The sequence below is a fragment of the Clupea harengus genome, chromosome 13 (genome assembly GCF_900700415.2).
Source record: "Clupea harengus chromosome 13, Ch_v2.0.2, whole genome shotgun sequence".
Classification (NCBI taxonomy): Eukaryota; Metazoa; Chordata; class Actinopteri; order Clupeiformes; family Clupeidae; genus Clupea; species Clupea harengus.
Window position 1 is genome coordinate 26,100,827 of NC_045164.1, and position 15,000 is coordinate 26,115,826.

The 15,000-nt window shown below is 46.5% G+C and overlaps 1 protein-coding gene and 1 long non-coding RNA gene across 2 annotated transcripts in view; both read right to left on the reverse strand.

Annotated features, from left to right (window-relative positions):
- Window positions 1–8,225: 8,225 nt before the first annotated feature.
- Window positions 8,226–10,447, reverse strand: LOC116223307. The gene is made up of 2 exons (XR_004165033.2): window positions 9,377–10,447; window positions 8,226–9,336 (listed from the first exon to the last, which is right to left on the reverse strand). It is a non-coding gene; the product is annotated as an uncharacterized LOC116223307 (long non-coding RNA).
- A 352-nt stretch (window positions 10,448–10,799) lies between these two features.
- usp54a (ubiquitin specific peptidase 54a) overlaps window positions 10,800–15,000 on the reverse strand; it is a 79,500-nt gene continuing 75,299 nt past the window's right edge. Inside the window, exons 21-23 of the mRNA XM_042709639.1 lie at window positions 14,926–15,000; window positions 10,936–12,496; window positions 10,800–10,847 (exon numbers count right to left, since the gene is read on the reverse strand). The exon at window positions 14,926–15,000 is cut by the window's right edge and continues 118 nt beyond it. Of these exons, the coding sequence (XP_042565573.1) occupies window positions 11,889–12,496; window positions 14,926–15,000 (683 nt within the window). The 3' untranslated portion in view covers window positions 10,800–10,847; window positions 10,936–11,888. The remainder of the gene's footprint in view (window positions 10,848–10,935; window positions 12,497–14,925) is intronic.

The following is a 15,000-nucleotide window of genomic DNA, read 5'->3' on the forward strand; positions in this document are numbered from 1 at the left end:
CAGTTTGGGAAAGAAAGAAAGACGGCTGTGTTTACCCTCAAAGGTGATGACGATTAGAGTTATTAGTGAGTAGAAGCGAAGTGCTGAGAAGGGTCAATGCGTACAAACGACTAGTTTCTAAAGAGCAACGGATTGAAAAGGGGGTTTTCCGCCAATTTAGAAGAAGAAGAGTTATTGAGTATGCAATTGAGACCAAAAAAGGTTTAAAATGAGTACATGCAATTACATATTGACAACAGTGTCATCACATAATAAGCCAGGGAAGCATGGATTTGTCCTACACATACACACACATGCCAGTGTGAATCCAAGGATTTTACCTCACACGCATGCCAGTGTGAATCCAAGGATTTTACCTCACACGCATGCAAGTGTGAATCCAGGCGATTGGAACAAGTCCACAGGAGCTCCAGAGGCACTGTTGTTGTTTGTTGTTTACTATCTCTACATTCCGTTTTAGAGTCCAGACTCAAATCTTTAGGCTGACCACTTGTTTTGGCCTCTGAACTCTGAACCACCCTTCTCCAGGATGTGAGATTTGCATCCTTTCTGACTGCTTTCAAGTCTCTCCTTAAAACCCATTGCCATTTATAAACTTCCCTTTTCCTGGTACCAGCTGGTTTAGTTGAGGGGTATACTGTATGTATTTTTCTGCTAGTTGGTTATTCATTTTTGTTTTGTTGTCTATTTATTCGGTGTGGCACCTTGGGCTCTAGCTAGAAAAAAAAAGGTTTGCTAAATGCTGAAACTTTTGAAAACTACAAACATTTTGAATCCAACCGAGGCTACCAAGACTGACTTTGCCACAATGATTACAGTGACTGGTGCACCTATTGCACAGCCAGAGGCCTCCACATTGCTGATTACAAAGCTGGATGTATTCAGTGGAAACCAGCAGTGAGAACTACCTGACTCCTTGCGCAACTGCCACAACCCACACACCCCTATAAGGAAAGTACTCGCAGTAGACTTTGACCTTTGGTTAAATAGCCCTATAAATACTTCATATTTTACAGTCACACTCAGTAATTAGACTAAATACTATTATTATTCCTGAATTACTTAATATTTCCTATTATTCCAAAGGGGACGTTGACATTGAATTCCTTTTCGTAGGTGCTTGAGGTAGAATCCGGCTGAGGTGCGGTGGGACTGTGAAGAAGGCGAGGGGATGTTGCTGGAGAAGCGTGTGGGTGTGTGGGTGTGTGTCTGTCTCTATGCGCGCTGAGGTGCGGTGGGACTGTGAAGAAGGCGAGGGGATGTTGCTGGAGAAGCGTGTGGGTGTGTGGGTGTGTGTCTGTCTCTATGCGCGCTGAGGTGCGGTGGGACTGTGAAGAAGGCGAGGGGATGTTGCTGGAGAAGCGTGTGTGTGTGTGTCTGTCTCTATGCGCGCTGAGGTGTGGTGGGACTGTGAAGAAGGCGAGGGGACGTGGATGGAGAAGCGTGTGGGTGTGTGGGTGTGTGTCTGTCTCTATGCGCGCTGAGGTGCGGTGGGACTGTGAAGAAGGCGAGGGGATGCGGCAGGAGAAGCCGTTCCTGAGCAGAGCAGAGCTGGGGTCTCTCTCAGACCTCGGAGGGGGAGGGGGGGTCTCTCTCAGACCTCGGGGGGGTGGGTCTCTCTCAGACCTCGGAGGGGTGTCTTGGCTGTTGTTCAGTAACCTGAACTTTTCAGACAGAAGAAGGAGACCCAGTGGCAATTTCTGAATGCCAATTAAAGCCTGGCTGAGCACAGCCTAAACACAGAGCTCTAACACAGCCTAAACACAGAGCTCTTAGCTGAACTCCAGCAGGCAAACAGAAGCACAGCCTAAACACAGGGCTCTTAGCTGAACTCCAGCAGGCAACAGTAACACAGCCTAAACACAGAGCTCTTAGCTGAACTCCAGCAGGCAACAGTAACACAGCCTAAACACAGAGCTCTTAGCTGAACTCCAGCAGGCAACAGAAGGAAGCGTGCTAATTTAAAGAACAACATAACCTCCTGTCCTTCTGGAGTCAGGAAATCGCAATGTTCGCGTCTGACAAAAATGGGGTCTGCAAAATGCAACCTTTAGTTCAGACTTTAATCAAGATCCCTATCTGGCTTTCCTTTGCATGACCCAACTATGCAAACAAACCCCTTCCAACCCAGCCCCAAGCCCCCTCACTCACACACACACACGCGCGCATAGAGACAGACACACACACACACACACACACACACACACACACACACACACACACACACACACACACACACACTTGCACGCATAGAGACAGACACACACACTTGTGCGCGCATAGAGACAGACACACACACTTGTGCGCGCATAGAGACAGACACACACACACACACACACACACACACGCGCGCATAGAGACAGACACACACACACACACTTGCGCACGCATACAGACAGACACACACAGTGCATGAACATATTTACTCTAATATCATGTCAAGCACACTTTCATCAGTGATTGTATATTTACCCAGGACAAGAGATGAACAGGAGTTACACCTCATGAAAATACAGAACACACCTTAAAATGACCTCTGCGGACAGGGGCATTAAACTCTTATAATTGACTAATGATGGAGATTAAATGATATGTTTTTCTCCTGTGGTATTAGGTAACATTTAACGTCATGTCAGAAATGTGACAGAAATGTGACATGAGACAAATTATGTCCATTGGTCTAAAGATAGGGCTTCCCCCTGTGGTGTTCAGAAAATACCCCAGCATGTGTGCAAGCACTCATGCACACACACACACACACACACACACACACACACACACACACATGCAAATGCACGCACACACACACACACACACACACACACACACACACACACACACGCACGTGCGCACACTTGCATGCTTCTAGTAGCCTTTGTTTGTGTGTGCATTTGTGTGTCTCAAATATATTCGATTCGATTCGATTCGATTTGATATGATGATAATGTGTGAAAAGACATGCACATACAAAAGGACGGTTCACATACAAGGCTGGTAAAAAAAGTAGCACTGCAGATGGCCATCATTTGACACATCCATGTTTGACTTCAGCGTTCAGTCTTGTATCACTTGCCTGAGTGCCTCAGGTTTTAATCACATAAAAAAAGAGACCACCATTACATCGTATCCTAACATACACCCAGTGTATTATCATCATCATCAGGGCTCTTCATGGACGAGGTCTTATCCTAACATACAGTACACCCAGTGCATTATCATCATCAGGCCTCTTCATGGACGAGGTCTTATCCTAACATACACCCAGTGCCTTAACATCATCAGGCCTCTTCATGGACGAGGTCTTATCCTAACATACACCCAGTGCATTATCATCATCAGGCCTCTTCATGGACGAGGTCTTATCCTAACATACACCCAGTGCCTTAACATCATCAGGCCTCTTCATGGACGAGGTCTTATCCTAACATACACCCAGTGCCTTATCATCATCATCAGGCCTCTTCATGGACAAGGTCTTATCCTAACATACAGTACACCCAGTGCATTATCATCATCAGGGACCACCACATGGACGAGGTCGCTACTGTGAGAGCCTAAGGGCGAGGTCCTGCCACACAGCTCAAATGAAATTCAATTATCTTTGAAAAAGGAAAACAAGTATAATTCGTTCACAATTTCACACTTGGGAGCAATTGACTGTCACATTAAGTTAACACCACATGGGAGTTAGGTATAGGCATGGAGAAATAAGGGTATTTTTATGCATACTGATTAGTCTGCTACATTTGTTAGCCGTAGTGGATAAAAACTGTAAACTGTGACTGGAAATGTTGCTGGAATATTGATAGCACACATCCCTGGAGACCTTTTCAAGCTTCTGCATTTCTGTAATTTTTAAAATTCACTCCTGTGTTTGTGCCTTTTGCGGTATTTCTAACTTAATGTCATGTGAAATGTTTATGTAACACAGCAAGACACAAGAGGACGCTAAATGTCAGCTGCTGCTTGCTTGAGGCGGCGCAATCCGGAAGGTCCCAATTACCACTGAGATTTCTAGTGTTGGGGATCAAGCATTGTCATTTTATAGGCCTATTGATTTCTTTCTCAAAACAGACGGCATTATAACTAAATAAAGAAATTAAATGAAATCACTCAGTGAATATATTTAATTTGGAGGCGTCATGTCCATGTTAAAATTCCAATTAGAATGGAGGACTATTGTGGGTAGCCTACACACCATGAGGAGAGAAGTACGATTTTTGAAAAAATGTGCTCGGCGAGAGAGTGAGTAACGCGGAGTCATCATTGTGTCAGCGATTATATTTAGCGACTACTGCTTAATTTATTAGTAAAGTAGAAATATAACATTGGCAAAGAGGATAATGTTGATTTCAGTTAGTTAAAAATACACGTTTAGTTAGTTAGCATGGAGAAATGTGGAATTTAAAACTTTGTGTGCTATACGGAGATTGCAGAGCTTGCAACGGCTGCCAAACAGTAACTAGACCTGACCCACCAGAACCACTGAGACCCACACCACCGATGACACCACCGATGACACCGCCGATGGACCCTGACATTGCCATCAATATACCCCTCCCGTGAAGTTACTCCATTCTAGCGGTAGTAGATTACTTTAGTCGTTATGACGAATTTGACATCAGGACCACCACAACAACAGTAAAGGTCATAGATAGTCTGGAGTCGATCTTCAGTAAACATGGACTAGCAGTTACTTGAAAATCTGGCAATGGACAACAGTGAAGATAACAGAATCACACAAATAAAAACCACACCGAAGTTGGCTCCGGCCAATGGAGAACAGCACTGCTGATGGTGGGCATTAGGATAGCAGCTCAGTCAGAAGGACTGGATTGAAAAAAGGAGAAAGAATGTGACTGTCTACCGAAGCATGAACAATGCCACAACAGGTAAAAGGCCTGCCGAACTGCTGTTCAACCGAAAGGTGTGAGAAAAGCTGCCGAACTCATTGAGCTGCACACTGATCAAGATCGAGACACAGAGCAAAAGGCAAAGAGGAAGGTGCTCAGAGGAGCACAACACTCTTGAGATGACAGAACTGACAAGTCCTCAACACCACACAAATATGGGGCGCCAAGTGGAACCGACTTTATTTCATAGCTTATTTCCTTCTGTAGGGACTGTTGTGTGGATATAGTAACCATTCGAAGGCCTAAGATATCTATTGTATGGACAGAATTACATTTGTCTATACATTTTCTATAAAAATCAGTTTATTTGTCCACAAAGTCAGAAGTGCACTCAGCCTTTCAGCAACAGTCAATTCCGTGCCTGACATGAATTGTTTTCTCTACACAAAAAATTTTGGCTCTCTGCCATATTTTGTGGACAAGTACTTGTGTGTTTTTTTGTGGACAAAAGGCATTATGGTGTTCGGTGGTTCCATAATGAATGAATGCCAGTCGTAACACAGGATGCGTTCTGTGTACCAATAAGGTCTGGTTCACTTGGCGTCTAATACACAAAATGGTCAGGACAGGAAGTCAGATCCTAGTGAATCACCAAAATATATCAGGAACCTTCCGGAAAATGGAAAGAAGGTAATAGGATTTACATGAAGATAGGCCTCTCTAAACCCTGAACACAGCAATCCAAGCAGATGACGTGGCCGAACACAGAACGATCCTCCAAGAGACCACGAGGCACTCAAGGGGAAGAAAAAAAAACAGCCTCTCCCAAAACGGAGCTAAGTCACTGAGCATTGGATGCACACACAGGATTTTGTTTTCGAGTTTCAGGAAAACCTCTTTCCTGTTACATCAGACGCCACAGGGAGGATAATCTCAGGCAGACCCCTGTGGTGTGTTTCATTTGGAAGAGCTTCCTCATCATCTAAAGCTGGGCACTCTGAGAGATACACACCACACACTGCCCTTAGCTGAGGTACACACCAAACACCAAACACTGCCCTTAGCTGAGGTACACACACCACACACCAAACACTGCCCTTAGCTGAGCTGAGATACACACCAAACACCACACACTGCCCTTAGCTGAGGTACACACCAAACACCAAACACTGCCCTTAGCTGAGATACACACCAAACACCAAACACTGCCCTTAGCTGAGATACACACCAAACACCAAACACTGCCCTTAGCTGAGATACACACCAAACACTGCCCTTAGCTGAGATACACACCAAACACTGCCCTTAGCTGAGATACACACACCACACACTGCCCTTAGCTGAGATACACCCGCACATAAGCACTGGCCCTTTTTACAAGACTGGGGCTGCGGTCTATCTGCAAAAAATTTGGTCTAGCAGAGCAAAATGTGTATTAACATTATGCCTTGGGGGAAAACCATGTTGGGCGTTGGGTTAAATGTGTAAGGGAATACTGTATACTGAAAACCAATCATGGTAGTGATGTGAATTGAAATAGAAAGAGAAAAGGTCAATGGTACAACTGTCATTGTCCCACTGCATTGTAGCCAGGCTTTAAAAAGGAAAATATGGTGTCTGCACTAACTGTAATCCAGTAGGTACATTTCAACAAGTGGTCGCCTATCATATAATCCCGTGATGGAATGGAGAAGTCCGTCCCCATCTGACCTTTTAAAGAAAGGTCAACTGGATGAGGGCCACTGAACACACACACAAGTCAAAACAAATATCAAGAACATGGTTAGACGTGTTATGTCTTGCACCGTCTCAGACAGTCTCCATTCCAAGAACAACACTTCACTGTAACCCCCGTTGAACGTCGCCGGCATCCGCATCGTTGTGCTGCTCGCTGCAGGGGAGACGCTGGCTCACTAAGGCCACCAGAGGCATCGTGTTCGTCCTCCTCGTCACCACCGCTGAGCGCCCAATCACCTCCTCCTCTCCCCGAACCTTCATCTTATGAATGAATGTTGGTGGTGGTGGTCGGAGGGGCCGTAGGCGCTGATTGGCAGCCACGCTTCTGTCAGTCTGTCCCAGGGCAGCTGTGGCTACTGATGTAGCTTACCGCCACCGGTATGACTGTGTATGAATGACTACTGGACTCTGTAAAGCGACTTCGGGTATTTAGAGAAGCGCTATATAAGATTGAATGATTATTATTATTATTATTATCTTCTCCAAAGTACTTCCAGAAAGGCACAACAGAGCAGACAACGTCCTCGTCTCACCTCGACGCCAGGCCGGGGGTCCCAGCCTCTCTGGCCGCTCTCTAACCATCAACTTGATAGAGTTGTAGATTACGAGACCCACTTCTTCATGTTGTGTCTGGAGCGTTTCTTTTGATTTACCGTCTGTGCTGAACACAGAATTGCCAACCCCTTGACCCCATTGCTGATTGGCCGAGAGCGCTTTTCGATTTGCTTTTTGATTGCAGGAACATGACTTGTTATAGGGTTGCTACCTCATCTCCCCCCCGTGGGCAATGTCTTGGTCTTATTGTTTACTTACACCTGGCTTTATATCTTCAGCAAATTATTTTACCCAAAGCAATACACAGTAAAGGTAAACGTTTTAGAAGTGTGTGTGCGCCCTAGATATGTAATCCATGACTTCGGTGTTGCTAGCAGAAGGTCCAAGGACATTTTGTTATGGTAAAAATGTAATTGCCTGCCTACAGTCATATAGTTACTACAGTCAGTACACGGTCTTTACCTGTTCATAGCCCTTTCCAGAGAGGTGATGGGAAAATAAAGGGTTTTAAAGTATTGCAGTGAAGACCCACACGTACAGCAGCCTTTCAGGAGCTAAAGAAAGGCGTCTTGAGGGCTCGTGACTGAGTGACAGGAGTCCATGTTTGGGGGACAAGCAAAAGAATGCGAATGGTGAATATATCAACACAACCTCCGGCAATGTATGGAGTGTTGCAAAAGGTTGTAAACCTCTCGGTTTACTTTAGTCCTTCTGCCCTCCCCTGATACAGTTACTAACACAAACGGGCATGGAGTCTTAGGCATTAACACAAATGGGCATGGAGTCTTATCCATTGGTTGTGTTCTTGAGGCACAGTGGCTGAATGGGAGTTGTGTGCGGTTCCACAGCCACAGGGACCAGAGGTTACGACCCAACACTTGGGAATGAGCCACTGGCAGCATGTGACGATGAGGAAGAGAACCCTGGCAGCATGTGACGATGAGGAAGAGGCCCTGGCAGCATGTGACGATGAGTAAGAGGCTCTGGGGGGACGTCATACACAAAGCATGAGTGTGACAACAATGTTTGGATTGTTTTAACAGATGAAAATGAGTCTGAGAGAGAAAAAAAGAGACTGTCTTTAAATTCTGCTCAAATCTGGAGCAGAGGATAGCAACTTTATTGCAAAAATACACATGAACTTTATTTGTTTCTAGCACAGCATTTACAAACAAACTCTGAATGAAAATCTGTCAAGCTTTTATATGGGCAAAGCTCATCCATTAGGCTTAAAGGCTATTCAATGTCTGTACAAACATTTATATACATACTTCAACAGTCCCAGTATGCGATGGACCACCTACATTTTGGTACAGTTTAAGGATCAAGAAAATGGACTCTGCTCAGTAGTCTGCTCATTGTCCTCAAGGGGGCAGTGTTGCTCAACTGGCTGTTCTGTACACATCACATTGATAAGCTCCTAACCTAAAAAGGTTGTCCACTTCATTGAAACATTGGCAGCTGAATCACTGGACAAGGCTTTATAGTTTATAGTTGTGCTGGACTAAACCACAACCCAGGTCAGTTTCGGTTTACTCTATTTTTGCAGTCTGAACAAATCTTAAAGATGAATGCAGTCAAAATTCTACAATTCAATATATGGTTTAGCAGAGAGTGATCCTTGTCTAAGACAAGCCATGGTAAGTATTGATTTAACAGAACAGCTACAATCCAGTTTTCTCAGGACTTTTCAGTGAGTTAAATCTGTTCGCCCCTGAAGAACCCTTTCCACTCTTGTGACCTGCATAGTCTATGGAGAGCCATTCCCATTGGTGTACTAGTAGCATTTAGCCAGCAGTGTCAAAAATATAGAAAAATAAATGTAAAAATATGCAACAAAAAAATAGGCAAAAACTTCATCTTAAAACAAAACAAGTTTCATTTTCATTCCTTCATTTAAACGGAACGCTTTAACAAAAAGCATCTTTGTAAGGCTTTACATTTATTTTTCATGTAAGTGAAAACAAAAACAAAAACTACAACATTAAAAAAAAAAACATTGGGAGCTGTGACGAGGTCCCATGATGCTACATCTCTGCCCTTGCTAACGCTAGGTGACCCCCAATGTAACCTGCCTGCCCTTGCTAACGCTAGGTGACCCCGAATGTAACCTGCCTGCCCTTGCTAACGCTAGGTGACCCCCAATGTAACCTGCCTGCCCTTGCTAACGCTAGGTGACCCCCAATGTAACCTGCCTGCCCTTGCTAATGCTAAGTGACCCCCAATGTAACCTGCCTGCCTAGAAAACGGGCAGACATGTTGTTTTAATGAGTACATCTGCTTCAAATTCAGTCAGTGTGTAAAAAAAGATCCCTTGGGGGGGGGGGGGGGGAATGGCAAAATCAAGGATTTGTGGTGTAACAGGGAAATATTGAACTGGAACTGTGGAGATAGTAATAGAAGAATAAATAACATCGCCGCCGCCACCTCCTCTCTAAAGAAACCCCGACAAATCTACCAAGTCTCAAACTCTATAGCCAGATCTGAAGAGGAAAACTCCTGTTTCAACATGCAGGTTTTCCGTTTCGTCTGATAAAAGCTGTATGGCGCTTATGGGTTGCAAACACCTGTGCCTCAAACAACCTATCCTAGCGAACAAAATATAAATATTTCACAAAACGTTTCTCCCGGAACATCGGAGAACAGCGACTTTTTTTTCCTCCTTACTAAATCTTCTAGTGTGCTGCACTTCTGAAGTGCACTAATTGGTGTGAACACTGTTACGTTCATTGCATGGCACTAAAATAAACGATTTTTGAAAATATCATCGACATAAACGATCGTAATCGACATTAGTCATCCTCTGCACAGCAACCATGACACATTATGGTTGGAAAGCCCTTTACCTCTGCAAAACAAGAACCAGACAGTGCTAGGCTATAGATACACCAAAACGTCTGAAAAAGAAGTTAATAGTATACAGATTAATTAGTAAGATAGTTGTGGTAACACTTGGATTTTTAGTAATCACTGAAATGATGAAGCATTCATAGTCTTAATTACGCATTAACAGTTCTGAGTAAATAACTACTAATTAATTAATTGTTATGATGGATATAAATAAAACGATTGGTTTGTGGGAGGGAGAGTAGCGTGCGTCTCGTTGCCTCTGACAGCTAAATAAAAGGACCCTGAATAGCAGAAAAGGATTTCTTGCTCAAGAGATCCACGTCTGAATTGCAGTTGATCTAAACCTTGTGGTCGCCTCTGCCTCATCCATCTGATGGCTATTCTAAATCCCTCTCCCTCTCCACTGTCCCTCCCCCAGGCCCTCTCCCTCTCCAGTGTCCCTCCCCCAGGCCCCCACCTCTCCACTGTCCCTCCCCAAGGCCCTCACCTCTCCAGTGTCCCTCCCCCAGGCCCTCTCCCTCTCCAGTGTCCCTCCCCCAGGCCCTCACCCTCTCCACTGTCCCTCCCCAAGGCCCTCACCTCTCCAGTGTCCCTCCCCCAGGCCCTCACCTCTCCAGTGTCCCTCCCCCAGGCCCTCTCCCTCTCCAGTGTCCCTCCCCCAGGCCCCCCCCTCTCCACTGTCCCTCCCCCAGGCCCTCTCCCTCTCCAGTGTCCCTCCCCCAGGCCCTCTCCCTCTCCAGTGTCCCTCCCCCAGGCCCCCACACATATTCATCCCTCCCCAAGGCCCTCACCCTCTCCACTGTCCCTCCCCAAGGCCCTCACCTCTCCAGTGTCCCTCCCCAAGGCCCCCACCTCTCCACTGTCCCTCCCCCAGGCCCTCACCTCTCCAGTGTCCCTCCCCCAGGCCCCACACATATTCATCCCTCCCCCAGGCCCCCACACATATTCATCCCTTCCTCATGGCTCCCGTGGCGAGGAGGAGACACCAGAAGAGGGGCTGGCTGCTGTCACGAGTGTCTCTCAGTAGCAGCAGGAGGAGCTGTATCCGAGCGCTCGTCCCTAGTGTCCCATTTCAGACACTGTAGTGGCCAGTCTGAGTGGGGAAACGCAGCTCTGGAGTCTTACGGGCTGCAAGCTCTCCACAGGCCCCGGGCTGCTCTTCAGGCGGACACAGAGAGGCCCTAATCTGAGAGAAACGGACCTGCCTGGTCATCCACCACCACAGCCGCTACGGGGGACAAGGATGGGAGACAAGGACGGGAGACAAGGATGGGGGACAAGGATGGGGGACCAGGCAGGGCACAGTCCACCTGCTGCACACTTCAGCTGATGCTGGAACACATGAGGTGAGGAGGGCAGGAGTGGAGACGGGGCGGTTGGGAGAGTGGTGCCGCATCATCAGGTGAAGACCATTTTATCAGGTGAAGACCATCTCATCCGGTGAAGACCATCTCATCCGGTGAAGACCATCTCATCCGGTGAAGACCATCTCATCAGGTGAAGACCATCTCATCAGGTCAAGACCATCTCATCAGGTGAAGACCATCTCATCCGGTGAAGACCATCTCATCAGGTGAAGACCATCTCATCAGGTGAAGACCATCTCGCTGCTCCGGTGGAGAAACATTTCCACCAGATTCATCTTTCTTTCCATTATCTCTCTGTTAGGAACACACAGAGAGGCTGACAGAGGGAGAGAGGTAGAGAGGGAGGGCGAAAGAGCGCTGCAGATAAAGGTTGTGTTTGCTTCAAACCCGGCGCTCTAGTCTGCCGTCCCTCCTTAGCTGAACACAACCTTGGTTAGGGGGGAGTGAATCTGCTATTAAGGGGAGTTGAGTTGAGCGCAGGTGTGTGTTGTGGTTGCCAGGTTACCACGGTTGGCAGCGGGCAGGCTCAGCTGGCGGTGCGGAAGCGGGCCACGTGCGCCCCACAGGAGCGGCAGTAGGCGCCCATGGGCTCGGCGGGGGCCCGCTGGCACAGGGCGCACAGAGGGCAAGTGGCGGTGGGGCTCAGGGCCAGCCTTGCCCGGGAGTCTGCCCTGGGGAAGGACTGGCCACTCCTGCCACCCAAGGTGCCAGTCTGGGCCACCTGGTAGCCCGTAGTCCTCCAGTCGCCCTCCGGGGGCACATCCAGACGGAGAGGCTGAGCAGGCGGCTGGATGTGTGGGGTGCGGAGTGCGTGGTGCTGGGGGACCAGCGGTGGGCGCGGCTCTCGGCCAGCCTGCATGGGCTGCCTGTAGGGGGCGTCTGTAGGTCGCTCTTGGGGTGCGGATCGACGGGGATGGGCAAGGGTGGCGTACCCGGAGTCGAGGTGGCTCCAGTGTCTGGTCACTGCCAGGGGTCCTTCCCCGGCCCTGGGGAGCGAGGACCCTGCTGGGGCTGCCCTCCGAGGTGCCCGCGGGAGCGTGCCGTAGCTCATGGCGATGTTGTGGTAGGGGTCGCGTTGGGGAGCTTCACTCCGGTCAAACATAGCCAGAATGGGGGGGGGCTTTTGGAGCTCTCCTGCACAGCGCGTCAGGAAGAGTGTTAGCATACACACATACACACCACCATCAACAAACACAAGTTCAAGTAAACAAAACTGGTTTTGTGGAGGAGAGGTTGATCTGTTAGCCAGAAATCTACACTGGGTATCTGAACAAATTGAATGGTTTTTAAGAATTTTCAAATACCTCTAAAAGGAAAAAATAATACCATTACTGCAGCAAAAGAAATCGACAATCTAGACTACACTATACATGGTTTTGCATTTTTGGAATCAGGAATAATTTGAAGTGTCGAGTGGTGTCGACTTATTGCATGCAAAACTCATTGCACTTCTGCCTTTTCGTGGGTGTCGGAGAAAAAAAGCTGAAACGCAGTCAGATAGCAGTAGACCAATCATCTCTAGTATGTGCAGCCAAACTAGCTGTAGCAGCGAACGCAGCTGGCCCAGAGCTTGTGCTTCACAAGACTTCACGTGAGAATGCAGTGCTTTACCACCAGGGGGCGACATTGACAGCGCTGGAACCCTAGGCAAGATCTTCCCCTCCTCTAGAGAGGCTAGTGGCACGCATCAGCGGCTGAGCAGAAGGACACTAATATACGTGAGGGAAGTGAACGCTGCCTATTTCACCTATTAACAAAATTTAAATAATATTAATAAAATAAAATAGGTATCGGACGTTGGAGACATGGTCACTGTTATGGAATATAAAATACAGGTTAAAAAAAAAAAAAAACATAAATTCATTCATTTAGCCACAGATGCCTCCCCTCCTACAATTCCAGACATATTTATACATTCTTAGACCGTGAATATCTAAAACATAATTTAAGATGTTTTAAGACGTTTTTAAGGATCCACAGAGGGAGTCTGAGTCTACATCTCTGACGTGAAAGTTTAAAGTGAAAGGGGTCTGTGATATGTGAACCTTCCAGGCTCTTTGCATCAAAACAAGGAAGTGCTGTGGATATAGCTGCAGTCACAGTGATGGGGAAGAGTGGGGTCAGGATCACAAAATGAAAGTGAATCGTGATCGTGACGCAGGCCTTCTCCACCCATGCCTATCAGAGCAATCTGCCTGCTGCATGGGTGTCTGATGCGTGAGTGAGTGAGTGAGTGAGCGTGTGTGTGTGCGTGTATGCGTGTGTGTATGTGTGTGTGTGTGCGTATATGCGTATGTGTGTGTATTAGGGTTGCCACCTTCTATGTGAGGAAATAAGGGATGGCTGCATAAATGATGCTCCCATACACCATATGGAATCAACATATGTAATTATCCACTATTAATAAATATTTGGTAAACATCCTGAAAATTCTAAGATTGGCTGGTAAAATGTGCAGCTACTGGGCTGACAGACCAAAAGGTTGTTTGCACCCTTGGTCACAATTAAATAGAAAAATATATACATATACAGACGTGGACAAAATTGTTGGTACCCTTCATTTGAAGAAGGAAAAACCCACAATTGTCACTGAAATAACTTGAAACTGACAAGCTCCAGTTTTGTCTCGTCTGTCCAAAAGGACATTCTCCCAGAAGCCCTGTGGCTTGTCAATATGCATTTTGGCAAATTCCAGTTTCGCTTTTATATGATTTGCTTTCAACAGTGGTGTCCTCCTCGGTCGACTTTGGCTCAAACAGCGACTGATGGTGCGATCTGGCACGATGTACCTTGACCTTGGAGTTCACCTCTCATCTCTTTGGAAGTTGTTCTGGGCACTTTGGTTACCATTTGTATTATCCGTCTCTTCAATTTGTCATCAATTTTCCTCTTGCAGCCACGTCCAGGGAGGTTGGCTACAGTCCCCTGGACCTTAAACTTCTGAATAATATGTGCAACTGTTGTCACAGGAATATCAAGCTGCTTGGAGATGGTCTTATAGCCTTTACCGTTAACATGCTTGTCTATAATTTTCTTTCTAATCTCCTGAGACAACTCTGTCCTTAGCTTTCTGTGGTCCATGTTCAGTGTGGTACACACCATGATACCAAACACCACAGTGACTACTTTTCACCATTTAAATAGGCAGACTGACTGATTACAAGTTTGAAGAAGCCTGTAATGCTAATTAGAGGACACACCTTAGTTTAACATGTCTCTATGGTCAAATTATTTTAAATCTTTTCTAGGGGTACCATCATTTTTGTCCAGGCCAGTTTAATTCGTTTTTTTTTAATTATTATTGTGTTGAACCACAATTCAAAAGCAATGTCTGATTTTCATTAGTTCATTTTCAGTATTTTTTTTAATTTATTATTACTTTTGTCAGTTTCAAGTTATTTCAGTGACCATTGTGGCTTTTTCTTCCTTTAACGGAAGGGTACCAACAATTTTGTCCACGTCTGTATATATGTGATTGTATGTGTGTGTGTGTGTGTGCATATATGTGAGTGTATGTGCGTGCGTTTGTACTCCATGAAGTGTTCAGGAGCAGAGGTGGTTACCTGAGTGACCCCGAGCCAGCTGTTGGGATGGGTGTGAAGGGGGGGCGTGTGGGTGGGGGAGAGGGTAGAGGTGCT